At 41.0% G+C, this 27,147-nt stretch overlaps 1 protein-coding gene and 1 pseudogene across 1 annotated transcript; one reads left to right on the top strand and one right to left on the bottom strand.

Annotated features, from left to right (window-relative positions):
• Positions 1 to 1,438: 1,438 nt before the first annotated feature.
• Positions 1,439 to 12,193, bottom strand: ANKRD22 (ankyrin repeat domain 22). Its single transcript, XM_009478246.2, has 6 exons — positions 12,173 to 12,193; positions 5,611 to 5,802; positions 3,684 to 3,791; positions 3,275 to 3,352; positions 2,309 to 2,407; positions 1,439 to 1,535 (listed from the first exon to the last, which is right to left on the bottom strand). Exons 1-6 carry the CDS (start codon positions 12,191 to 12,193, stop codon positions 1,458 to 1,460), a joined length of 576 nt encoding a protein of 191 aa, XP_009476521.1. The 3' UTR covers positions 1,439 to 1,457.
• A 2,609-nt stretch (positions 12,194 to 14,802) lies between these two features.
• On the top strand, positions 14,803 to 25,806 carry LOC104027492 (gastric triacylglycerol lipase-like; annotated as a pseudogene).
• The last annotated feature ends 1,341 nt before the right edge of the window (positions 25,807 to 27,147 follow it).

Below are 27,147 nucleotides of genomic sequence, written 5' to 3'. Positions count from 1 at the left end.
GGCCATTAGCCCAAAGAGATAGCATCTTCATTGTCCGTGCAAGTGCCTCACATCTACTCACTTATAAGTTGATCTGGTAGGTAAGAATGTCTGTCCCCAGGTTACACCCAAAGTGTTCATTATTACAGGCTCAGGCAGCGTAGCTTTGTTTCCCAGGGTGTTTCTGGGTGGGGCCTCAAGCTCATATTGCCCAACCAAGACCCTTTGTAGCTGGAGTCAGCATGCAATAGAATCATTACACTAAAAAAGATATCTGTGTTCTGCAACACAGGAAAAATGCACTAGCTTGTCCATGCACCTAGTCTAGCAGCCATTAGCAGTGCTGATCATGGCATCTGTCTTCTGAACTTATGACAGCTTACAGGAAATGGCCAAAACTGTCAACAAAAATAAAGATCCATTAGACCAAGAAGGCAAGATACAGCAGCATTTGAAATGTTTCCCCTTTATTGCTGCATTATTAAATCACAAAGCGCCAGGCCACATTAATACATTGCTTACCACTGCAGGTTTACTTCTGCCTTCACCTATGCAAGAGAAGACTCATAAATTTATTCTTATTTTGGCATATGCATCCCTTGCTGCATGCACCACTCTGAAAAGCATGCTATCCTGTCCATTCCCATGGGAAGGATACATCTGGTTCCCATCAACAGCATTTCATTTATTGATTTTTTTTTCTTTAGTACACTGTTTATATTGGAAAGTTAGTCAAGAGATTTGTTTTCTACCGCGCCAAACATATTTTCATTATTACTTCTTAATGCATTAAAGCAACCTGGGAATTGGCTTTCTTTGTGGTCTCCAGCAACTCATTGAATCTGTTTTTGCTGTTTCTTATATGAAAAAAAGAGAAGATAATCCTTCCCTTGTAGCAACACAGTGAGAATTAAGGTGTTTGAAACTTGTAGCAGGGATGGAAGGACAAAGTGCTAAACTGAGAGATCTATTTTCCCAGCCACTCCCATTGTAGGAAGAGAAATACAAAGAGAAAGGGTACCAGACTTTGTATAAACTGCTGTTGCATATTGTTCAGTTGTCAAGTGTATCCCCTGCAGAACAAGTAACACACACTCTAAAGGGTATTTTATTTTTGCATTGACTGCCAACCATCATGTGCAATATTTAGGCTTCCAGAAATATTATAGCTAGGTTTCAAAGTCCACAGTCTGTGCAAGTCAAGTAACAAAACTGGGGAAGCAGATGAGAAGGGCAATATTTTGAACACTATTGCAATCATTCACGGCTTAGTAAAATCAAACTCCTTTCAGTCCATGTGGCTTTGCAGGTACTGACAACTCTCACACAAAATAGTCAAAGTCTGCAGCAAGGAATGGGTGGATTTGGACCAAGTCTTTATCAAGTAACAGCCCTCAACCCTCTGCAGGACCCCTGCTGCTGTGCAAGATGGATTGCCAGATGAGGTAATTTTCTGCATGTTCAAGAGTCCTTGATGACTAGGAGGTTTTCCTTAGCATGCTTTCAATGTTGTGGAAGTGCAATCTTCTTGCTACATCTAAGGGAGTCTCCCCATCCTGAAAGAAACAGATGAAATACATTGCAATATGATGGGTATGGGTCAAGTACAAAGAGCTTTCCTGAATTTGCCACCCACATGCAGTGCTCTCCTGCATCTCACTGTCGCATCTTTGCTCTAAAACAAAGGTTTCAGAATGTGTGGGGTCTAATACTACTCTCACTGAAACAACGGGCAGAGTCCTCCCCTCTGCTAGTGACAGCCATTCCACTGTTTCCTGGGGCTAATGTCCAAAGTCAGTGCAGAGCTAAGCTAAGAGCTGATTTCAAGAGCAACATGGGCAATACATTGTTCACCTCAACTCAGTAATGCAGATACTCCCAGGTCAGTATTTATTTGGACAACATTCGAACTTTTCTGATGACAGAAGCAGCTTGATTTAGACCCTCTCAGAAGAACAGTGTCCAGTGGCACAAAAAGCTCCTAGGAAGGCTCTTACCACTCCCCTGCAGCCTGCATCTCAGGAACAACTGTAGAGCAGCTCTGAGTTAAGAAGTGGTACCATAAAGATAGCCAAGAGATCTGCCAATCCAGTGGACATGCAGCAGTGTTTACTGGTAGAAATCCAGCAGTGAATGATTTGGACTTTAAAGTTGCTCTTGTCAACAAAGGCAATGGAGCAAATGTTGCTTTATACCGCACAGCAAACAAGTCTGCTGCCAGGAAGATATGCACTCGTGTTTTTTAAACTGCTGCACACCAGCTAAGGCCTACAACATCCTGGTTCACCATCATGATAAGGAAATACAGTTACGAACTTCACCTTCTTACCTGATTCTTTACAGAAGTGTCTGCATGAGCTTCAAGAAGTAGAGGAATGACTGCCTGGTTTTTCATTTCACAAGCATAGTGAAGGGCTGTGCTACCAGACTGAAAGGAAACCATAGCAGATGAATTTTAATTCTATTACTTAGTAGACCTTAGGCAAGTATGACTACGTGTAACAGCCTTATCAGTGTCCCCCTAACAGCTGGATGCAAAAGACACATATCATTTCTTGTCACAATACACTACACAGTAAAACAAATACACTCTCCTAAGAGCAACAGGAACAAAAAATCATTCCTCCCTGAGGATGCTGCTAAAACAGGTCTGTTACCTTTATCAGGAAGCCAATAATTCTTTACTCATTTCAGAAGATTCAATGATCTTGATCTCAACAAGTATGTCTTAAGCAATACTGTTTGCTCATGTTTTAGAATTTGGTGCTGCTAAAATTAGAGGTTCTCCATTTCTACTTTAGAGGAGAGGAGCTCTTTACCACACCCAAGTAGGCTAGTGGATACAGAACTCTACACAGGGCAGATCAGTGCACTCTGAAGATCAAGAGAAGACACAGGGACTAGCACTGTGGCATGACCTTTGCCCACAAATCTGCTCCAGTCCAAGAACTCATAAATGATGATAAACTCAGATAAACCCTTATATCGCTAGATTCTTTATAGGATCAGGTATTTAATAGGTAAGTATTTCAACCCAGCTTGTCTGGATTCTTTTAAGAGGGCATTGGTCAGAAAGGCAGAATTAGTTCATCAGCGGAGAATTATTTCTGTCTACATTACAAAACTATTGCCTAAGTGTCAAGGGGAAACACTGAATCCTCCTGCTACATCACAGTCAGTTCAGTCCCTGATCCTACTCTGAAAGCAGGACTGTATCGCTGGAAGATTCTGAAGTCTGTTTTTAGTAATGTTGCATGCATACAAACCACATTTGCATTTGTACAAACCCACTTACAAAGTCTGTAGCATTAACATCCACACCAGCTCTAAGCAACATCTTGATCAGGTTTTCATTCTGTTTAGTCTTTGAGACCTGTTTGGTGCAAGGGAAAGAGTAACACAGTAAGACAGTTCATCTGCATGTAATACTAAGTAGGTTTTGGCTAAATACTGGGGTTTTTTTTCCAAAAAGAAGAGTGTCTGGCTTCTGCAAATGCCAGACTGATGCAGTTATACAATTCTGTTCCTTCACTAGCTGTATTCACAGTAAAATCCCTGCTTATTCTGTTGCTCTCCATCAGTCCTTGCTTTAAAAACAGCAGTCCATATTCTATACAGGTTCCTGACCTGTAATACTGCCATGAGAAAGGTGGTAAGGGGAAAGGGAAAGGTACAGGGGCTTTCCTACTTTCATCCAGACTCACCATGAGAAGATATCCAATAAGCATAACTGGCATAAGGATTATGATGAGCACATAGTCAAGGAAGGTAAACCGTTTTCTCACAGCATAATGCAGACATGTGCGGTCTTTCTAAACACAAAATAACTCTGATTAGTACCAGATTCAGTGATCTGATTATATTTGTCTAATATTGACAATAGTAGACCATTTTATATTTCACAAGCTTTCTTTTAGGTTATCTACTAGAAATATTTCTCAGATTTTCAAGCGGAAACAGACACATGCATTTTGCTTCCTTCAAGTAGAAGCACATTTAACACATCCAAGCCCATGGAAATTGGGCTACACATGGAGGAAGGATGTGGGATCTAAAGGATTCCATGTGTATGTCTGCAAACTTGGACATGGCTGCAGAGGGAAAGAAGGCAGAGTGGACATCTCATGTGGCTACTATCACTACCCAGTAAGTTAAATCAGCAGGAAGAATCCCCACAGCTCTTCTTATAGAGGTGCTGGTAACTGAAGCAAAGACATAAGAGAGTTTATGACATCTCCTTTGGCACACATGAGAAACACAGGCAAGCAGCAACACCCCCAGCAGATTCCTAGTGAGAAGAGAGTTTAAAAAAATCCTTGAATACTGAGCGTACCAAAGCAACTAAAGGGTAGAGCTTTTGACTTGTGTGTTAAAGAACACTCATGTTAGACCTCCTACAGGTTCTACTGGTTGTCAGACTGGAGTTTGACAAACTAGATTACAGTGTTAACACTGAGGCCCCAAATAAGCAGAGAAGCCTTTCTGTGTCATCCTCTGCTCTCCATTCTCAGTCCTGAGCACCACAGTCAAGCTCTGCACCCAAGGGCCTGATTCCATCGGTGAAGGTGAAGCAGAGAAGCATTCAATAAAGCCAGGCGCAGCTAGCAAATGGCTGCCACCGCAATTAGATTGATCTTACTGCAAAATAGTGAACCCTTTCAAAGAGGCTTTGAGGTAAGATGGAGAGCCTTCTGCATCAAGAACAGATAGGATAGAATATGCCTCTGACCTCACAAACGTTTGCTGCCCTCCTATGAAATAAACAAATGCACTGGAAACCAGAGATATAAGATAGCCCACAAATGTGTAGAGACTTGCTAAACATTGCCTTGGAGTATGAGATGATACAACAGAATGGACAATGTTATGGGGTTTTTTCCTGGCTATTTATCACCCTTAACATCATAAGAATAAATTACTAATGAAGCCAGAACACGCATCTTTTGGCTACATTTTATTTGTAACCTACAAGGAAATCTACCACAAAAACACACTTCCTCCTCACCTTAGGGAAAATAGCCAGTCACAGCTATTGTGCAAGGCAGGCAGGTTTTTTTAAATAGGGAACAGGTGAAGAACAGACAAAGGCTTCCCTCCACACCCCCCAGCACGCAATTACATGTCAAATAATGTGACAAAAGCAGGTCTGAAGAGGGAATAAGGAAGTTTTTCATGAAGTCAGTCTCTCCTCAGGGATACATTTGTGACAGATGAACAGGCTCTCCTTCAGACCTTCCTTTTAACCAAGATGAAGAAAAAGACAGAGGGAAAAGAAAAACTGCAGAAGAGACAGATACAAGCTGGAGGGTAAGATGAATGTAGAGTACTGCATGGGTAAGAAGGCAGAACCCACTAGAGACTGGTGGTGACATGCAGTATTACCTAAACTGGGAACGTGAACACACAGAGAAATTCTGGTTGGCAGTGTTTATTATCTTGTGTGCAATGGCAAATTAGCAAAATAAATGAGGAGACAAATAGAAACATAAAGGTTTATTAAATTATAATTCGGGGACTATACTTATGTCTCAGTTGGAAACAAACCTCAGGTTTGGCAGTACTGCCAGTGTTCACACACGCAAACTCCAAGAATCTGAAAGAACAGTCACTGCAGAGCTGGTGTCCACTTACCTTGTTTCTGAGGTTGACATCAGCATTTCTTTTTAGAAGATAGCTAACTATCCTGTTGTTTCCCTGTTTGCATGCACAAATTAAGGGGGTGTCTCCACCGAAGCTGTCCTGGATGTTCAGATAGTTGCTGTTGCGCTCCAAAAGGAGCTGAACTTCATTGAAATCATTATTATAAGCTGCCTGACAAATGGGCTGAAGAGAGAAGATAATATTCATCAGCACACATTTCACTAAGACATCCATTCTTCCAATTCTGACTTACTATGCACATCACAGGACACTGCCAAGCAGTCCTGACAGAGGTTGTAGTTCTAGGTGACTTCCAGAAGATGGTGGTAAGAGATACTCTGCCACACAGCAGCTCTCAAACCTCACCCTGAGAAGTCACAGCCCTTGCACAGTGGAATAAACTTTCTGTTCCATTTGGACTGTGTGTCTATAATCCAAGAAATAAATCCAAGAAAAAAATGTTCATTTGCAGACATTAAAAAAACGGCTTCTGGTCTCAAGGAGTTTGTCACTGTATTAAGCAGCAAGCGCTGACAAGCCCCACACCTCTCTAAGTTTACAGCAGGCTTTCTCTTTGGATGAGCACTGCTGAACAAGAGGTACCACTTCTGACTCATCAATTCCCGGAACAGAACCACACTTCAGGTGAAAGCTGAGCTAGAAATGTAAAGGAAAAAAAAAGCAAAAAAAAAAAAAAAAAGCCAAAACCCCACTAACACCTAAAACCTCCACAATGTTTCTTTTCTAGGGCTTCAGGTTGAACTTCATATCTAAAAAATACACGCATATATGCTCACAGCTGAGATCCTGTTTTGCTTTTGCGATCTGTTTGCTGTTCAAGTCTTCACTCAGTATTTCTGTGCACCCTTCACATAACCTGCAATTCCTTCCCTCTCCAGCAGCAAGAACTCAGACTAAGGAGAGGCTGAGAATGACAGGAGTACTGTGAGTTTCTAATGGCCTACTACAGGTAGAAAATAATAGCGGGAAGTGTGGCAGACTGGTAGCATTTGACATTCTCCAGTCAAAAAGAGAGTAAGTTTCTTTGTTTTCTTCTGTCTTTAATACTGAGGTTTTTATTCACCATTTTCCAAGATAGAAATTTTGTTTAAATATCTGCAGTTTTACCTTCCCTTCCTCATTTTATCACATCCTAAATACACTACATGAACAAGATCTAGCCCTGAACTCTGAGCTCTTTCCTCACTCCCCCTGCAGTTAGCTTTTCTCTTTTTTTCACATTACAAAGATTCATCTTATTTACACTTTTATTTCAGTCAAACTTTGATCTACAACACAAGTTTACCTCCAGCATCATTGCTGCTTACTCTTCCGGATAACTACATAAGAGAAGTGATTTTTCTTTCTAGAGAAAGTATTTACATGCTTACCAGACCTTGCACCACTTCTTGTTTTGTTTTTATTATAAAATCGACAAAGAATACATGCAACATTGTAAATTTGCATCATCTGTCTATATTCTTTTAAAAGCCTACATGTGCCATTTGCTGTTATACACTTTTCCAGAACCAGAACCATTTTAATGATTTTGAGGAGAAATCCCTCTTTTAAATCCCTCTTGGTGTGACCTGCACACCAGTGCCATCTAAATGATCAGTTTGCTCTAGAATCTCGGTCTCTGTCATGTTGGTGTCTAGTACCATATCTTCATGTCCAGGAAAGCGAAGATCAAGTGGAGTCTGTCTGCACCTCTGATTTCCTTACTATTCTTGCTTTTAAGTATTGCTTTGTTTATTTAAAGATGCAGCAGATTTGCTGTTTGGTTGAACACCTGTTCAAATCCCAGTCATTTACCATACAACTTTACTCCTTTCTAGTCTGATTCTTCCTAGCTCAGCAGCTCATGTCACCAAGCAATCTGCTTTTGCACTTTTCTTTCTGTACTGCCTGAAAGAGTTTTACTTGCTAGGCCATTAAGCCCAAGGCATTTCTGACTGATACTCTCATTGACTTGTGGGATCTTTTTCTAAACCTTACACTACTGTTGAACTGAGATCTAGAGCCATGAATAATGACAGAGCACTTACCACTCCCTAAGAGACTACATTGTTTGGGACTGAAGTCATGCACAGAGACTGGCACACAAAAGTCACTCGTGCTCTTTTACCTTCTGAAACCACCCAGGGCACAGAGAATGTAAGGAAGCAATTCACATCCATTCCAACAGCTAATACATAGGTAATTGATGTACTTAAAGTATTTTTAAAATTATTGTTATTATTATTATTATTCCACTGCAGTGGGGGTTTTTGTAGAATTGATTTTTTCATACACTAACACGTTCCATTCATATTAAAAAAAAGAAAATAATCCACAAATCCAAACCCAAACTTTTTTCCTGGTTTTATGTGATTTTCTCGAGGCCCACTGTGCTAGCTTGCATTCTATAAAATGCCTCTTTTAGTCAAAGAAAGGCGAAAAGTCCCATAGATCAGATTTGTAATATACCTCCCAAATTGGCAAACACGACTCCATGACTGGAGGAGCAAACATAGTAGCAGAATATTTAAGTAAGGGAACAAAGCAATCCAAACAACCATAAGCTCGTTATTTTGATATCAATAACAATAGGACTTCAGAAAAAATGTGTTAGGAAAGAATAAAGATAAGAAAAATTACAAAAAGGTGGCAATCACTCACCTGTTTAAGAAAGGCATCAGAAACAGCAACCAGTGGCAAACATTGTATTAGGCAGTCTTTCTCACAGAAAGAGAAGAGAGCTGTTATAGAAGGCACTTAACTGGGATAGTGGATACAGTTCCTGTCATCTAGGTCCAAAAATGACATCAGACTATGGCAGGAACATAAAACCTCTACACAGTTGAGGAATACAAAGAGACTGAAGAAAGACTGATTTGCTTAGCTTGGCTAGGAAGAGACAGGGCTGTAAGTGTTCCAAAATAAATTAAAGGGTAAGTATTTGAGAAGTAGAGCCAATTAATTTCAAGGAACAAGGTGATATATCTGGCTGAGAAGTTTAGCATGAAAATTAGAAAGAGGTATCTAGCCATGTCTAGAGTAAAGCTCCAAAACAGGCTTCCAGTAGCAGCAGAATGGACAAAAAACCTGACTGGCTCCAGGCTGGAGCTTGAGAAGTATGCAAGGATTTCTGTAGTCGTGAAGCCTCTGCTACAAACCCCTCCTCCACCTTTCACTTTTTTGTGTTGCCACTCTGGTAGCTCTATCTAAATTAGGACTAACTGTGCTTAAGACTATTTTAAACAACTCTCCACACTCTGCTCAGAAGACAATTAATAGTGTTTCTTACCTACACACAGTTAGACAGCACCAGTCTGGAATATGAGCAGTGAGGCCAATTATAGAGTTAGGACAATGTTATGTACAAGCAGTAGATTCCATCCAAAACCCAAGAAAAATCATGTCCATTATGTCTACAGAAAAGGCTAAAAGTCTGGAAACCCTCACCCAGTTTTCTACAGTGTTAGAAGACCACCTCAGCAATGATGTAGCTTAACAACCACCTTCTGATTCATGTTATGGTTATTACATTATTGTTATCCACCCGTCAAACACAAGAGGGAAATAAACCTATGAGACGTACTCAGAATAACTGGGCTTCACATGCAAGATGGAAGCAGTATCAGAAGAATCCAAAGTTCATGTCTCAGACTTGGGTTCAGCTGTAGAGAGGAGCAGGACTACGAGTGCAGAAGTCTCATGGCAGTGTAGGACAGCCAGGAGAACCCCTGCAGCTTCCCTCATTAGAGATGCACTAGCAACTGGAGCAAAGACATAAAGTCTATGGCATGTTCTTTAGGCATGTGTGAGAAACAAAGGCCAGTGCTTCCACAACAAAAAACACTGAAGAAAGCATCAGTGGGAACTGAGCTCACAGCTTCTGGGGGTGCTGGCAGTCTAAGACACCAAGTGGCTACTCTTGCCTACACCACATTATTGACTGCCCCAGAGAACTCAAAACAGACCTAGTCCACCCCCACAACATAGCAGGGCAGACCTGGCATAGGCACATCAGACATTACACCCAATACAAACAAGAGCTCTAGGTCTGAACGGAGGGGGAACAGGATCAAGAATTCCAGCTTAGGTAAAGAGGAAGTGAGCACCTCTTTGAACTGTCTGGAAGCAAAACCCTTCATCTCTGCTCTCACTCACACTTCTGCAGCACCACCTAACATTCAGACAAGATGCACGTGATGAACCTGACTGCATGATGCTGCACAAAACATACAGTGGATGGGAGGGAAAACAAAGAATCGCAACACCAACCTCCTTCTACCCTCACCAGTGGTGCCTTTTCCCTGCCACAGAATCAGGGCTAACTATGAACCAGAGCACATGGCTCTGCCCAGCTGAAGAAAGCAAAGGGAAAACACTGGGGGCTGGAAATTAGGGTTTGAAGATTAAATATGCCAATGACTGAGTGATGCTCATGCAAGTTTAGTGTTCAAAGGAAAACTGAATCACAGAATCATAGAACCATTTAGGTTGTAAAAGACCTTTAAGATCATCCAGTCCAACCATTAATCTAACACTACCAAGTCCACCACTAAACCAATTAAGGGGAGAGTAGCAATTTCATGCTTCCTGGCTTGGTGGCTGGATTATTTTTTAATGAAAGTAAAAACTAGGAATCATTAAGGTTAGAAAGGATCTCTAAGATTATCAGTCCAACCATCAACCCAACACCACCATGCCCACTAAACCATGTAGGTTTAAAGCAAAACCTCTATGGTTAGACTAGAACCTCTCTTTCTACAATACTTCTTGTTCTACAAACAAGCCCTTCAGAATAGGATTTCATTGTTTAGTACTTGAGGCTTCAGGAAAGGTGAGAAGTAGTCGTAGGACAGGCAAGGGTTTTCACAGATGGGATCACCCAATACAAGATCACCAGATAAGGGGTGCAAGAAAAGTAAAAGAAAACTTTCGCTGTCAGGAAGGACAATACCTCTACACAACTGATTTTTTCTTTTTTTTTTTTTTTTTTTTAAATCAGTTGTGAGCCATGTGATTGAAATCAGGACCTCAGATCCAGATGAACTGCCACATCTGAATTTGTCTACTTCTTTTCAGAGCTTCTTGCATCTCCCTCTGCTTAGCTTTGCTGAGGTAGTGATAAACCATGAGCTATTCAGCAAGTTCTACCACATATCAAATAAAGGTTAAAGACACAGCGCTAAGGACAAAGCATTCAGCCAATAGAGAGGAGGCTAAGGTAAAGCCGGTCTTGCAACTGGGAGAGCAATTTCAGATTATAATTGCTTCCTCCTTGGAGAACTGCAGGGGCTTGCCTAAGTTACATCAACGTTTTGTAGCTTAGGCAAAAAGGAGTCACTTCATAATGTTCAGATATTCTGAACCAATCCACATCTCTTCCTGTGCACTAAAATTCATCCAGAGGCATACTACAAACTAAACAGGAAAGTCTAAATCACGTTTGTGATTCTGAGGAATGTACTAATATCCAGTCCATACTCCTCAGAAAAGGCAACTTACACTTTCTTATTTGCACTTCTCTAGATTCCTATCCTGTATAAATGAACCATACTTTACCCAGAAAACTATATCTCACTCAAAATTTTTAAGGGAAGAGAATTAATGCATATGAAAATAATAACTAATAAGCATGGAAGATATGGACAGCATTTGAACATTCTCTTAACACCACTTTAATTAAGCTAGATGACACTGGTTTCTTATACAATACTATCTCAGAGGAGCAGATCTGGAGAGAGGCAACAAATCCTTTCAGAATAAGGTGCAGTCTACCCAGCCCATCACCTTATGAATGCACAGATTCCAACTCCCTATAATACTGAAAGAGGAAAAGATACTCAATTTCATTGAATAGCATTTTAAAAATAAAAGGGTGACTTTCAGCATAGAAACGTAACATTTAAAGGAACAGCTATGTAATGTTATCTCCAGAAAAAGAAACAGCAGTGCAATCCACTGTATTCACAGTCAAAAATGACAAAAATCCCCATTTGTTCCCAAGTGTACAAATGGAAAGTTTATAAAATAATTAATATGTTTAGGTAGCACTTATGCTAAAATCCAGGGGTATGCCAAATGGACCATAGTCTGGGGACAAACCCATAAAGATAAGAGCTAAAAAAAAAAAAAAAAAAATCACATTCCTAAAAAAATTGTGGGGTGGGGGGGAATGTTTCCTTAGGCACTAGTAGCTTTATTATCTATATTCAACATAAGCCAAGGAGTTGTTTGCAGTTTGCAAAGTTGTTTTTTGTTTGCACCATGCTCAGAATCATTCTGATCTCAACACAGAACAACAAAAAATGTTGAACACATACTTTCTCTGTGAAGTCATAATAATTACACTGGTTATTGCATTTTCTTTACTCCTACAAACAGTCAATTTGTCATAGCTGAAGTACAGCATTTCCAAAGGAAAAGAACTTCCAGATATGTATATGGGTATATATATATCCCTCCCTGTGTATGGGAAGCTGCAAAAGGAACAAACCAAACCCAGCGAATACCAGTATCTTCAACAGCTTCAGTTACTGTGCAGAAAATGGTCACGTACCTCTGAATAGAGTATCCCCATGCCTATTCTTCACTGCTTGAGTTCTTCCTTGTTCACCAGCCCAACAAGTTAACCTCACTTGAAATGTTCTTGAGCTTGTTTGAGTCTGGTTAAATATTAACTTAAAAGTATCACTCTTTCTCAAGCTACATTTCCTTTAAATGATTTCTACTTGGTAGCATGAAACAGTTGTCTTGAGAAACCCAACCCAGGGAGGTAAACATAAGAACAGCAGCTTACAGGAGACTGACAGAACAAGTTACAACAGAGAAGCATTTTCCTTTGTCATTTTTGCAATAACAGACTCCAGTTGCCTAAAAAGGAAAGTAGCAAAACAGGCTGAGGAGGGGAGGAGGGAGAGAGAGAGGAAGAAAATTTCATAAGAAAGGGAGGGGGAAAAAGAAAAAAAAGCATGAAAGATAAAACTTAAAACAACTATGAATGGTAGCTAGTTTGCCACCCAAGCTACTTCTGACTAAAGCATATCCCAAACCCCCTGCAAGAACACCTCAGACACCTACCAGGAAAAGGGAAGTGACTAGATCCCACACCTTTAATGACCATTCCCGGTATAATTAGCTTCAGTCTCTTATTAAGTAGGCCAGCTGCTTTCATCACCTTTTGCTCAGTCTTCTGGTCCTAGCCCAGCCCAAACAATGAATACGGTTCATGTTTAACCTGCTAATTTTATATGTTAATTGCAGTAGAGCTTCCTTGGGAAGAGAATTATTGTTGATGTCACTATCCCCTTTGAGTGTTCATGGCTCTGAAGACAAGATGCCACTAGTATTTCTCTACTACATTCAGACACCCTTTCCAAGTAAGGCAATATTTCAAGTGTCTGCAGACACCCCAAAATCTCCTTTTCATTTATATTTTAAGTACACATTTCCTGTACCTCAAGCATATTTTTAAACAAGTTTTAAAAGATATGCATGTAATTGTCCATCTTAAGTCCAAGCCCTCTACCTTACGTTTGAGAACTTTTATTTCCATGCAATTTTCATATTTATTCTCCAGTGAGGTGGGAGGCCATATAAAATTACTCATACTGTCTCTGTCTTCCTCTGGTTAAAGTAGTATAGCTCCACTGACTGTAGCATTAGTTTGCTGGCACCAGTTCTAACCCTTTCGATGGCTGTTTACCAGAAGAAAATTAGGTTGGTTTGTAACGTAAACATACACTACACCTACCTGTGACAAACCTCACTAGGATCCTCCCAATAGATTGATCTTTCAGCATGCAGTGAATATTCAGTTGGCCTAAAGACACAGAGGAGTTACACCTCAAAAGTGAAAAGGTATTCCTTGACAGTATTTCTTCACATACAGATCCTAAGAAATGGACATCCTCCTACATCAGCTGGCTAGGTTGTTAGAATTTATAAGCTACAACTTATTGAAAGAAACCTCAAATAGCTCAGCTGTTCCATATAACAACTTAGTAGTTTACCTAATCCTCTCCTAACACCTATATGCAAATGCATGGTAACAAGGAAAAGTATTTAAAAAAACTCCAAACACCCCCCTCCCCCCCCCCCCCAAACTCCTCCACAAAGCACAGTGATAGCTTCAGGCACCACCTCTCCTAAGATAATGTAAGTTACTACTTCATCCAGCATCACATCTCTGGCCCTCTTGAAAATCACTTAAGTGATGACTGCAGTCAGAGCTTTAGCTGGAGAACAGATAAGCAACCCAACTGTGATGAAGTATGAGACTTGTGCAAATTCATGTAGTCACAGGTTCAGTTCTGCTTCACATATTGCTTTCGTGTTCTTTACCATGCTTATAAGTGAGGATTTGAGTCCAGAAAGTTTTACTCTTTCATTGTTGAATAAGCCTTTTTTCTCCAAAAGGTGCCAAGTCTCAGCACACAGGCAAACTGTTACCTACACAGTCTGTGTAGGAAACATGATTCTTACTTCCTGAAAGAATTTAACACCACTTTAAAAGTTTCATGTTAAGCTCCATCATTAGCTCTTTCTGCTTAAGCATGTCATAGAACTGTAGAATCATAGAATCATTTAGGTTGGAAAAGACCTTTAAGATCATTGAGTCCAACCGTAAACCTAACACTGCCAAGTCCACCGCTAAACCATGTCACAAAGCGCCACATCTACACATCTTTTAAATACCTCTAGGGATGTCCTTCGGGTGCATTGAGCAACATGGCTAACGTCTCTCTCACTCTTTCTTGAGGAAAAGGATGAGCTTTGGTTTGGGATTTATTTACTACACACGTTTAGACATGTGCTGGTGACATCAAGGGCAGAAAAATACACTTTGTGCTGAGAACTAAAGGTTGTGAAACTGATATGAGGACTGGGAAGCTGGTTCCAGGAAATCAATTTCTTCAGGTTCAGGCTAGTTTTGAGAAAGTTCTGTCCCTGGGCCGAAGCTGTTGGTTGACTATACCTTCAGGGTACAGTGCATTTGATAATTCCCCCAACACCAGCAAGTACTAGAAAATAGGACACAGACATATTCCCATTTCACGATATGCTGGAGAGAAGACAGGAAGCAGGGCTGCTGAATTTCTATCTTTCCCTTTTGCATCACTCTTAGGATTCATCATTTATACAGGCTGATCCTGGCCTGCCCAAGATCCTATTCCCCATACAGAGTTCATGGGCAATACTGCACAATGTGGAACACAACAGTCCTGTAAAAGTGAGTGGGGCTGTACATCTACACAAACCTGCGGACACGTGTATGCATTTTCACAATCAGTGCTATCCTCTATGGCAACTTACTTTAAAATTGGCCAAGTACCATAATGACTGGGTGATGACTCAGCACACTGAAGCATTTGGTGAACAGCTAGCTCCATTCCCATACATGCCTGTTTAACAAGAAATCAACTGGCAAAAGCAGGGAGAAAATTTACTAGAACCACAAAAGTACTTGGGAAAAGGAATAGGGTTCAAAGACAAAAAGTATATACAGACCATTTCCTTAAATGAACATTACTTCTGTATTTCACAGAGTTTGTAAAGGAGAAAGGAACACATGTATTCCCCTTTGTCCTCTCCCTCTAAGTCTGTGGATCATCAAGGGATGTTTAGAGGCACAGGATAACCAGGGGGTACCCGAGAGAGATTTGGCTGACAATGGGGGTTGAGACATACTTGGGCATCTCATGCTATGTCCAGCTGTAGACCAGGCCACCTGGGCATCAAAATTTTGCTCCAACATTTTCAAAACAGAATACTTTCTGTCTCGGCTGGCATGATTCTCTAAGTAAGGACAACATAGCAACACATCCTGGGAAGTTTCTGTATACCTTTTAGGCTTTGCATTTCCTATGCTGTTTTAATATGCATTACTTTCATTGTCTCTTTTCACTATTCAGGTGGGTTTACCTATCTTTTGCTCTTCACTCGGTTTTTACTAACAATATCAGAAACAATATCATACATCCCATATGAGGGCATGAGATGAAACTAGGTGAAATCTTGCAGATCATTTCAGGCTGACAATTCAATAAAACAAAAAAATGTAGTATGATGTTAGCTGGGAATACGGCAGAGAAAGGTCTTCTGTGTCTCTCACTAAGCAGAGATATCACGCTGACCAAACTGTAATGTTTTTCATTGAGAAATCACTTTTTTGGTCTTTCTACAGAGAGCATGCTACTTTATAAAGAAGAATTGTTTCTGTGGTTACTCTCAGTTTCTGTTTACTAACAAAGACTTACTTCACTCCATTTGCCCTCACAAGACAGCAGACTGTTAGTACCCGCATCACAGAGAATTTGCCGCACCAGGCCGATTTCAGTGAGCACTGAGCCCTCAGGCTGACTACAACTAATTCAGTGGTTAGGCAGAAGTCTCCAAAGATACTATGTTTGCATAGAGTTCATGGAAATCACTTGGAAGAAGCAAGAAATCTTGTTAGCATCCTCTCTGAGACAAAGTTTACATGATATTTTCAAACTTAATTCAATACTTGAGAATCCCTAGAGGAGTAAGTTAATTCAGAGCAAACTGGTCATTGAGTGTTGTGGTGTTCACTGAAGAACAGATTTAGGAATGTGTGCATGATGCTACATACACACCTTTCAAATCACTTGTATTTTTATTCTAGGATTACCTAAAAAAGAAGAATTGTCCCCAAGCAATCTGCAAACAGCAGTTCAGAAAACAAGTGACAAGTGTCGAACCAGTGACCACACCAGCTTCTGTACAAACCACAGCAGCAGAGACTGCATTCTTAGGTAGAAAGTGTTGAGAAAAGCTGGACTGTTCCTCCCCTTCATCCCAAAATAATGTGGTCACAGCACTCCCTGAGACAGGCAGCAGTACAGATCAAGATGTGTCACAGCCTCAGGGCACAAGAATATCCCAGGTCCCTGCTAAATATCCTAACCACAGGTTAGATGCCTCTTTACCTCTCCTGCTCCGTGGTGCAATTTGGTCTTTCAGAATGACATGCAACAGTGCTGTTTATCATAAAATAACTCCACTCCTTAAATACTGCCATATCAGCACTGAAACATGCTCTCCTATATGTGCAGACATCACACAGCACTCTACTGCTGCTTGTCAGTGAGTTTTTATTTCCCTTCATTGGCACAGGTTTCTGCCAGTGAATCAGTCTGCTAGTGGAGACAGACCAGGAACTGCGGCAGAAGGCACAAGCGACTCAGTCAAAGCAGAGGTAAGTTGCTTGTACCTATGTGTTTGTTGTCTCTTTCTGTGTTGCCTGTCTCCATAAAGATGTGCCATCTTGCTTTTGTGCAGTTCCTTGTCAGACTAGACAGCCTGCATCCTTTGTGATCTGCAAGGTGGCTGTTATGCATCACAGTGCATGGTTGCTAAAAAATGAGGTGAGGAAGAAGTCTTTGACCTGCACAAATGGGAAAAAAAGAGTAACTGAGCAGTAATCCTCCCACCTGTGTGCTCTGGAAGTAGAATGTTATAGGAGATACTACACTGCTTTCTGCTGTTTTATTCAGTTCAAACAGAAGTAAAAGGTGTTCCTCTATTTCTGCATGTGGGACATCTTTTGGGAATGAAACTGAAAAGTTCAGCTTAAATCCAGTTTGGTTTTGTACTAATAGGTGAGGCAATGGTGTAGCTAAGTTGTTGTCTTTTTTAGGGTATACTTTTTTCTACGTACTATATTGTCATCTGGCTTAGCTGGCATGTTTTAAGGCACTTCCAGATGAACGCTTTGTAAATCAGAGAGAGTGCGCTAATTAACTCCAAGGCTTGGCACGCACACTCATTAATTTCAGTGGCAAAGGCTGGACTCTAGGAGCATTGGACAGCCATCTCCTCTTTTTGTCTAATGAAACAACACCAAAGAGCAGCACTTACCATGGCAAACTGGAATTCATGGAAATATTTAATTAAAAAAGAAAAAAACCAAACTAGAGGAAGAGACCACTTGAAAGGCAATTACTACCTAGCCAAAACCTAAGCAATATGGGGTATGTCAGGAAAGCTCCATGTATAACTAGGTGCTCCTACCTGAGCAAATGCAGGTCTTGGTATTTCAATTTGAGAGATACAGCAATACAGAGCATACACAAGCCACATCACACAAACACAGCTCAACTGCTTTCACTGCTGTTTGCATCCTCCAGCCTCCATGGCTATCTCATAGCATATATCTGATCATCCCCAAAAGAGAGAGGCATGGGCTGTGCTGTCCTGCAGGAATCCCTTTTGGGTCCCTTCCTACCAGTACAACACAGAGCAGTAAAGAAAAAGCCAGTGATACGTTATCACATTCGTCTTCCTGGCACATTCATTGGCTAGCTTCACATTCCTGGACAGAAGCAGCCTCTAGACACCTTCTCCACCCATCTCTACACTGTAAATGCATGTTAACAAGTTCTCCTTTGGCTTCCCACAGAGTGAAATTATCAGATATCATAGATACCCCAGTGAGGAATATCATTGCCATGGAGGATGGATATATTCTTGGTGTTTTCAGAATTCCTGCTGGGAGGAACAGCCAAAATACAGGTGTGATACTCTTATAGGACGTAAGGAAGGTCTGAGAGCCTACTCTTACATGGGTCACCCGTCTTTTCCCTTTGCACATGCAATAGCATATTCCACACCTTTCCATCTCAGCAAGAGCACCTAGTCAGGAATGTGGCCTGAATTCTGTATATAGTTTAAAAAACTCCTGCAAAACCAGACTCTGCACCCCAGTTTTAGCTACACACTACTTACTATTACAGCGTAAGAAAACCCTCTTCTTTTACAGGGAAAAAGCCTACAGTCTTGCTACACCATGGTACTTTAGGACATTCTATTCACTGGATTTCTAACCTGCCCAACAACAGCCTAGGTTTCATTCTCACAGATGCTGGCTATGATGTCTGGATGGGAAACAGCTGAGTAGACACCTGGTCTTAAAAAAAAAAGACCCTTAAGCCCTGCCAGAAAGAGTTCTGGCAGTTCAGGTACTCCACAGAGAAAGAATTGCTGAAGAAAACAACTTTCATGGGACTAGCAAGCTTGGGTATTTAATATTGGGATGCAGAACCTTTCTCCTTCTGGTTATATGAAATAAACTCCTCCTGGATTATATGAAAACCAGTAAGGTTTTCATATAATCTGACTTCAAGTGGGATATGCAACATCTAAGAAGACTAGACCAACTCTTTTCCCCAGATGCAGCCACTTCTGGGCATGTTAGGGGGGTCATAAGAAGGGCTTGGCTATGTGATCTGGACAGACCTTTCTGGAGTCACCACATGCAGAATCAAAGCCGGAAGTACACAGGTCACATTTGTCCATAGACAGTGCTGGTTCCTTTGGGGAAAAGACTTCCAAAACTGAGAGGAATCTGTAACCTTCAAGTCTCCCACCAGATACTATGTCCCAAGTGCAGACAGGAGGAGAGGAGACTGCTCAACTCCGTCTAGAAATCTATCACAACTGATGTGAACTGAGAGAAAAATGTGTTTGTAACCCATGCTAGTGAAAGCACTGATTAAATTCAGTTTCCCAAGGGCTGCAGCTGGCAGGTGAAACTGGCACCTCCTCCACAGAGAGCCCAAGGTGTCAGGTGGCCAAGCAGTACAGCTGCATCCCCCTACCCCCTTCCCCAACTCAAGCAAGAAGGCAGACAAAAGTGGGCAACCTCATCTTTTAATGGGTTCTGCTTGGTGCAGACATTCAGTAGCTCACACTGTGATAGCCAAATTGTCTGCTAGCTTTTTGTGTTTCTCCCCTGTAGCTTTGATGAAATGGTTAAATATGATATTCCAGCAGAGCAGTACTTCACCATGAATACAGAGGATATACAGTATGTTGGTCACTCAGACGCTTCAACTGCAGGTAACGTTAGGACTGCCTGGGTACAAAACAGTTAACATCACTACCTGACTGGAATATGCATGTCTCTGTTAACTATCATTCTTCCTCATGAAAAGTTACTAAAAGAAGTACTTTCTAAATGGACACTTGCAAAGTACGGCAAACTTTTCTAAGAACTGTTCTATCCGAAACAAGCAAATAATAGACTATCCAAAACCACTTTTACCTTCTGTAAGTAAGGATTACTGATATACAAAAGCTATTATTTACCAAGTATCCTTTGTAGTATAGTTTGCTAAGTATCCTTTCTTATTACACTTTAAGCATTTATTGTTGTTTTTTCACAGTCTTCCAGCAATTTGATGTTTTTCGTAAAGTTTCAGTAACAATGAACTTTTATTAATCTCAGTTTTTAAGATGTATATGTTGAATCCTCATGGATTAGATGTAAATACTAATGCAACAGTCCATAAAACAGTTCAAACACAGAAGACAAAAAAAAAAAATTACTAAGTCTCATAACTTAATGCTAGACTTACTATTTAAAGCATAGTTCATGCATGACTATAACTCACCACATTACTATTTAAAAACAAATTACCAGACACTGGAAATTAGAAAAGAAAGATTAATGCTAAAAACTTCTTTGCTATTAGCACCTGTATATCAACATCAACTCACTTACAGTCTTTGAATGTTGTTAGTGTATATATATATAAGATCCATGAGTAGATACTGGGTTTTACGCCACAGTGTGCCATTGCCCTTTTACAAAAATAAACTTGGAAACAGGGCAGAAAATGGGGGGAAGTAGCATGTGGCCATATTCTTAGACAATTATTTTCCTTTCTTCTCAAAGTGCATTCTAAGGGTCTCTTGGCAGAACAAATCATTCAGGCCAAGACATCACCTTGTTTGTCTTTAGATACCTATGTTTTAGGCAACCAGTTAAAGTTCTCACCAAATCCATCAGTCGAGAAATTGGACATGTTCAGAAAACAGGATGGGATGCACACTTTTTGGTATTTTTTTTTCCTTCCCTCCTTCCTCCCTCCCTCCCTGCCTTCCTCCCCCATATGCTTCCTTTATGTGTGCATTCACTCTCACCCGAGTTTGCACTTGGTTACAAGTAAAAATTTCTGCTCTTAACCTACCAGCCTTCAGATAATTATTGTATTACTGCACGCCAGCATAAACGTATACAGTCTTTCAGAGACTGCAAGCTGAAAACCTCATTATTTTATTACAGTTTGAGGAACTTTAGAGGAAATCTGTATTGAAAATCTGATTAAGGCACCTTCTCCCATAAAAATGGCCTTAATGCAAAATTATCAGTTCTTAGAAAATCATTATCTGGACATGCTCTAATGAACCTGTATCTTTAGAAAGAACTCTGTCTCCCAGATAAAAGTTTCAAGAAAAAAAATATTTTCCTTAGGTCTACAGCACAGAAATGGACAAAAAACAATGGGCTGCTAATCTAGTCTCACTTCTTCTTTGCTGCTTCCTGCTTTCCTATTTATTTGGTCTCTTGAGATCTCTTCACTGACCCAACTTGTGTCTCCTGTGTTTGCAGGCTTCATAGCATTTTCTACTTATCCTGAGTTGGCTCAAAAGGTTAAAGTGTTCTTTGCTTTGGGACCAGTAGCCACAATCACACATGCCACCAGTCCTCTGGTAACATTTACATGTCTTCCCCAATTGCTGCTCAGGGTATGTCACTCCTCTTTCTAAAAGACACCATTGTCTGCTTTTTTAATGCACTGAGGTCAGTGCATTAAAACCAGATGGATAGTGACCTCCAGGACTCAGGCCCAATAATAAGAAGCAGGAAGACCATGGTGTACTCGTGGAAAGAATAAACTTTAAAGGATACTGAGATGGCAAGCAGTTTCAGTGATCTAAGTTAAGAGGCAAGGCTATTAGAGAAGAGGGAGTGACAGACTGCAGACAGTTTTCTGCATGAAATATTCCAGCAACAAGGAAAAAAGAAAACGTTTTGCACTTTTCCTCCCCTCCGTTACTACTTGGCTGCAAAGCAGTTCTTTACCAGAATGAAATGCTGAAAGGGCCTCTAACAAGGATCTGCAGATCTCTGGTAACAGTTTGTTGCAGTATCTTCCACTACACAGCTGGGGACAGAATACAAAATCTGAACACAGTAAGCACATCCAAGAACACCTTAATAGAAGTAAAGCTAAAGTAATTTTGAAGAAAAACATTTTTTCTGCCTTATGTCTACATACAGTTGCAGGGACATAGAGAAATGTGTTGGGGTTTTCAAATAATGCCAAGTAGGACCTCAGTGAATGATGAGATGTGCCACCTGACACATTCAAATCACACAAAGAAGAAAGGCTGAGTTCAGAATGGTCCCATCTTGTGATGACATCCCTCAGTGTCTCCTCTTCTGGAGCTAAGCCAAAGAAAAGTTGCACAGATACCAAAGTTTTTTAAAATGGACAAATGGACACAGAGAGATCTTTTTTCTTTTGCACAATTCATATTTTGCTTCCTAAATAGGAGGACATCCAGATCATCTGAACGTAAGAAATTGTTTGGTTTTGGTCACTACACATCAAAAGACTTCCAGCCAAAACTCAAAACTGTTTCTTTACAGTTCCCTCAGTAGCAAGATCTCATTCCTTTACTCTGGCTGCTACTTTTTTTTCTTGCAGACCTTCCACATGTCTGTTCTCCAGTGGGCTTTGATCTCTCATACTCAGACTATTTAACAAGTGTTCCCATAAAAGCTTCCACACAAGTAGACTCATTATGCTCAAGCAGACAGTCTATTAACCATCCTCCTCTACTGATTAAGCACAGCACTATTTAAAAGCAACATACAAACTGTAGAAACTCAGAAAAACAAAGGCCATACACACTCCCCAAATGATGTTTTCCGTATGACTAAACACTAATGTGGGAAGGACTCTCCTGAGGGGATGAAATTCTACATACTCATTCCTACTGTAAAATCACATATTTGTGAGTGTCTCCTCAATTTTCTGTTTGATATTTGAAGAATATCATATTAAAATGGGGTTTTAACACAGCAGCAGTATGTTGCTCAGGTCCTTCACAGCTTTATTCTGTCACAACACTGGATCCCTGCCTTTATAACACTTCTGCTTTCTCTCCAGAGTCGAATAGATACATACGTAGGACATTCCCCTGCTGGAACATCAGTACAGAACATTATTCATTGGCATCAGGTATAAACAGACTCTTACTACTGCTTTTTATGCAACCAACAGTGTCCAGGGAAGTCCAGAGGTGGTGGATCTGGGAAATTGCCCACCACATCTTCTCACATGCTGCCGTGAGCACCTGCCACAGAGGGAGCACTGTTTCCCATGGCTCACCAGACCATTACCTGAATTGCCCCTTTGGCATCAGGCACTGAGATTTCCCCAGGGCACATCAGGCCTCTCTGCATGTTGGGCTCTAACGGCTTCCAGCCTTCATCTTTATTTATGAAGACATTTGCCTTGAAAGCTGCAGAAGTGAATACAAGCATGGTCTAAGCACTTGGCAAGCAGTAGGAGGATAGTGGAAACTTGAGCAGCCAGGGGATGAGCCAGACAAAGAAGTGATCCAGGTTAAAGCTTTTCTCCCAGAGGGTTAATTGCAGCCTGGGTCACCTCCCCAAGGCAGTTAATCCCACAAATGCTTCTGCTGACACAATGGTAAAGTGGGGAACTGCCTCTTCTGCTGGCATCTTACACCACTCAGAGCTAAGCTTGTTCGGCCTAAGCTCCATATCAGACCAGGGCAAGAAAGAGTCAGCTCAGAAACACATCGCTGCATGTGCACAGAATTGTGGCCACTTCTGCCAACACTTAATATGGTCTTAAATATATGCATGTTCCTGCACACACCCCTGACTAAAATTCCCAGGATCCAGATCACCAGCACCCAGATCCAGAAAGCAGAGACAAGCCAGCAAATTTCTAGCATCACCTCAGTTACTTAAAGGTTTGGATTTAAAAAAAAAAAAAAAAGAAAAAGAAAAAAAGAAGTACATGTGTTCAGTAAGATAGGTTTGTCTTTTTTTTTTTTTTTTTTTTTACTTTTAGACAAAATGCATTCAAGAAGACAACAGCTTAGTGTTAATTAAACCCTGCTCCCAACAGCCAAACTCTTGTAAACAGTACAGAGCCTCTGGAGCCACCACTGTGAGCAGAACGGACAAAACTGACACACAAAAGACAAGATGTGCAAGGAGACATCATATGTTACACTAGGCTAGTCATAGTCCTGACATGTTCTAGACATTCAGGACTTCTTTCCAATGTGACAACTGAGCCCACATCCACATCATGAACAGGGACCCCAACTTCAGTTAAAAAAAGGTAGTCAAGCAAAGTGTTCATAACAAAACATACCAAGGGTGGCAGCTGAGGATCAGGAGAGAACATCAGCAAGGGGGGAGGCGATGAAGCCACTCGCCCTTCGATTCATCCCCAGTACCCCTGGAAGCCTGCAAGCAGAGGAAGGGGCGGGAGTAACTCACAGTCCGCTGCCTGAGCCTTGGCTTCAATCACAGACAGGAAAAAGTCTCCTGCACTCTGCTTCTAGGTGTCTCAACACTTAACATTTTATCTGTTCTTTTAACAGATAAAATATGCAGACCGATTTCAAGCTTATGACTATGGCTCTAAGGAAAACATGAAGAAATACAACCAGGTAAGGCAATATGGTTTTCCTGAGAACTCATCCTTGGGTCCTGGCAAAACTAAGAACAGGAAAATTCAGATTTTAGCACCTTGAGTGCTACAGAAAGAGGGAGGGAGTGGTCTGAGATAATGTTTCACCTGAACCTAATACTCATACATATAAAAGTCTATTCACAGACAAGGCACAGACAGCTAACAGAAGTTCATTTTGCCTCCCCTTCTGATGCAGGGAGGTATCCAACAACATGTCAATTTACCTGCCGTTCCCAAAAGGCTAAGAGCTACTCTCAAGTCCTAGGACTGGATAAGTATGGAGCTCTTCACTTCCCAAAAAATCATCAAAGCCTGCCTTTCAGTTAAACAACAGACTGGGGGGGGAGAGAAAAAAAAGAAAAAGAAAAAGGTGGAAATGCATCTCTTACCTTGATTTCGGGAAGCTACCTACTATGAAAATAAAACAGAAGGGGTGCTTTGGTACAGCACAGTGGAGACTACTGCCATGGTGAACTAATGTACCCTGTACAGAAAAAAGGAAACAGATAAAACTTGGTTACTAGCAGCTTTGGTTACTGCCTAGTCAACACTCAGAAATGTTGTGCTCCTCCTGCAACACTAATAACTTGCCTGACAATTTTTTTAAAATTTGATCAGATCAGTTGACTTGTGAGCTTTTCTGCATCAGGGCAAGTTATTTTATGGGTGGCACATTATTATTCAGGTGGAGAAAGATTTCTCACACATCTTCCATCCACACATGCAGTCTCTAAGTACTTAATTTTGAATTTTGGAATGGGTAATGTTTTATTCCTAATACTTTGGATGGTCAGGAAACTGACAAAAAAAGCAGTCAACAAGAAGAACAACAGAACCACCCTTAGATAACAGGGGTCAATTTAAAAGCATCTTCTGTATGGTCCCTTATGACTCTGTAGACAAATTGCCTATCTGATGATAGGCAAGGCAAGTAGCCTCACCGGCTATTACTCCATCAGTAGCAACACTGTGACCTAGAGAGTCAAGTGAAATCTGGACCAATGCAACTAACAGTCCTTCACTCCATGCCCATAAAAGAATGAAGAGGACCCTACACAAGCCAAAAATGGGACACACATGAACAACAGCTCTGCAGTCCTTGCCTGATAAACACAGACATTGCTTTTTCCATATCCCCACCTCTGAAGGGCACAAGCAGGTGTCAAACTGCAGGACAACTCCTCACCATGCATTAAGGAAAGACACAGGAAGAGGATGGATTGCTCCTTTTCATAGTAGACAGGGAATGGCGTTGGGGAAATAGACACCAAGAGGGTGGCCTTGATCCTTACTGTTTTATTGGAGAGAGGGCAGAAGGTAGAGAGAGATGCTTGCACAGAATCCTTCTCCCAAACACAGCTTCTGATATAAAAACATTCACTCAGGTCTCCTCCCTTTCTTACAGTCTACTCCTCCTGCATACAAGATAGAGAAGATAAGCATACCAATTGCTGTTTAGAGCGCTGGACGTGACAAATTTGTAGATCCAAAAGACATGGCAAAGCTACTTCCTTGGATTAGTAATCTCATTTACCATGAGCATTTTCCTGCTTGGGGACATCTTGATTTCATCTGGGGCCTTGATGCAGCTGAGAAAATGTATCGGAAAATCATTGAAATAATAACAAAACACCCTTAAAGCTTCACACAGGGAACTCATTCATCCAGTTAAATCCCCAAAGATTACTATTCAGCAGTAGAATATGGGTATAGGGATTGGTATAGGGCTTTACAAACCACTGTGGACTGGTTTGTAATCTTCTTACATTGTTTTCCATGGTGTTACATTATTTTGGTGACTAGAATCTCTCTGAGGAATTTGAGGTACATGGGGATGACCACTGAAAATACAAACATATTAGAAGGAACACACCAGCGATCACTTATTTTGGAAGATTGTAGCTTTTATAGGACTGATTTTGCTACAACTAAGATTTCACTTTCTCTTCCCTTGTAGATCAATACCACATATTCCACTTGAGACAGAGGTGTTATCCCATGAAAACCCAAAAATGGGGTATACCCATTTTTCTGTTGAAGTATTACTGATCTTTGTTTAAATTACATAATCTATCCCCTTGATAGAGTGCTTGGCCTGTTTTCCTCTCCTGACATTACCAACAGCAGCAAGCCAGACCCAAAAGATCTTCAGCTGTAAGACTACCCTGGCATCTAAGCAGACAGTTGGCTTTAATGGCCCAAATGCCAAGGAATCCAAACTCAGAAAAACTATGTCAGAGTGACACCACTTGATTGTTGGACAGATGCAGATACTTGCCTACTCTCACATTAACTAATGGTTTGTTCAACCACTGATTACAAAGAGCACAAATGTCTTCATGCTCATAACCTGGCAACTGAGGGTTGAGGAGATGCAGACACAGCAGCAGCCTGCACTCAAAGGACTACAGCATCCATCTCAAGAAATATTCCTGGCGCTCCCAGTAAAGTAGTTGTTTCAAGTTCTTCTAGCTTCTCAGTTCACCATGTTAGTGTATCCTGCCTGCTCACCTAGAAGATTAATCTAGGAGGTGAAAGATCACATCAAAGGGTTCATCATTGCAGGCCAGGACAGGGTAGCTCAGGCACTGTGGGTGTTTCTGGGTGGGGGCTTAAGCCCAGATTCCTCAATCAAGACTTGTGGCAAATGAAACTCATTTGATGATAATCTGGGAGATAGACATCAATATATAAGCAAAACATGTTTGTCTCATGCAATATAGAAAACATATGCTAAGGAGATGACACATCTTGTCTAGCAGTCTGTGGTACCACTGGGAACTGAGCTTACAACTTCTGGAGAGGTTCACAGTCCAAGACACAGAGATTGCAAAGTGGCTACGCTCACTTACACCACATTATTTATAAATCCTAGTGTCCTGACCACCCCAGAGAACCCAGAGCAGACCTAGCCCACCTCCTCACTGTAGCAGGGTAGACCTGGCATAGGCACATCAGACATTACACCCAATACAAACAA

Source organism: Pelecanus crispus, chromosome 10, assembly GCF_030463565.1.
Source record: "Pelecanus crispus isolate bPelCri1 chromosome 10, bPelCri1.pri, whole genome shotgun sequence".
Classification (NCBI taxonomy): Eukaryota; Metazoa; Chordata; class Aves; order Pelecaniformes; family Pelecanidae; genus Pelecanus; species Pelecanus crispus.
The sequence above is the reverse complement of the archived record's forward strand: the minus strand, read 5'-3'. Positions and strand labels throughout refer to the sequence as shown.

What these genes read in the sequence shown, in the direction of transcription:
- ANKRD22 (XM_009478246.2), bottom strand. Translation starts at nt 12,193, where the DNA reads ATGGGGATACTCTATTCAGAG. An exon ending in TGGGGATACTCTATTCAGAG is followed by an intron (nt 5,803 to 12,172) that starts GTACGTGACCAT and finishes TTCTCTCTTCAG; the next exon opens with CCCATTTGTCAGGCAGCTTA. An exon ending in ATGTTAATGCTACAGACTTT is followed by an intron (nt 2,408 to 3,274) that starts GTAAGTGGGTTT and finishes GTTTCCTTTCAG; the next exon opens with TCTGGTAGCACAGCCCTTCA.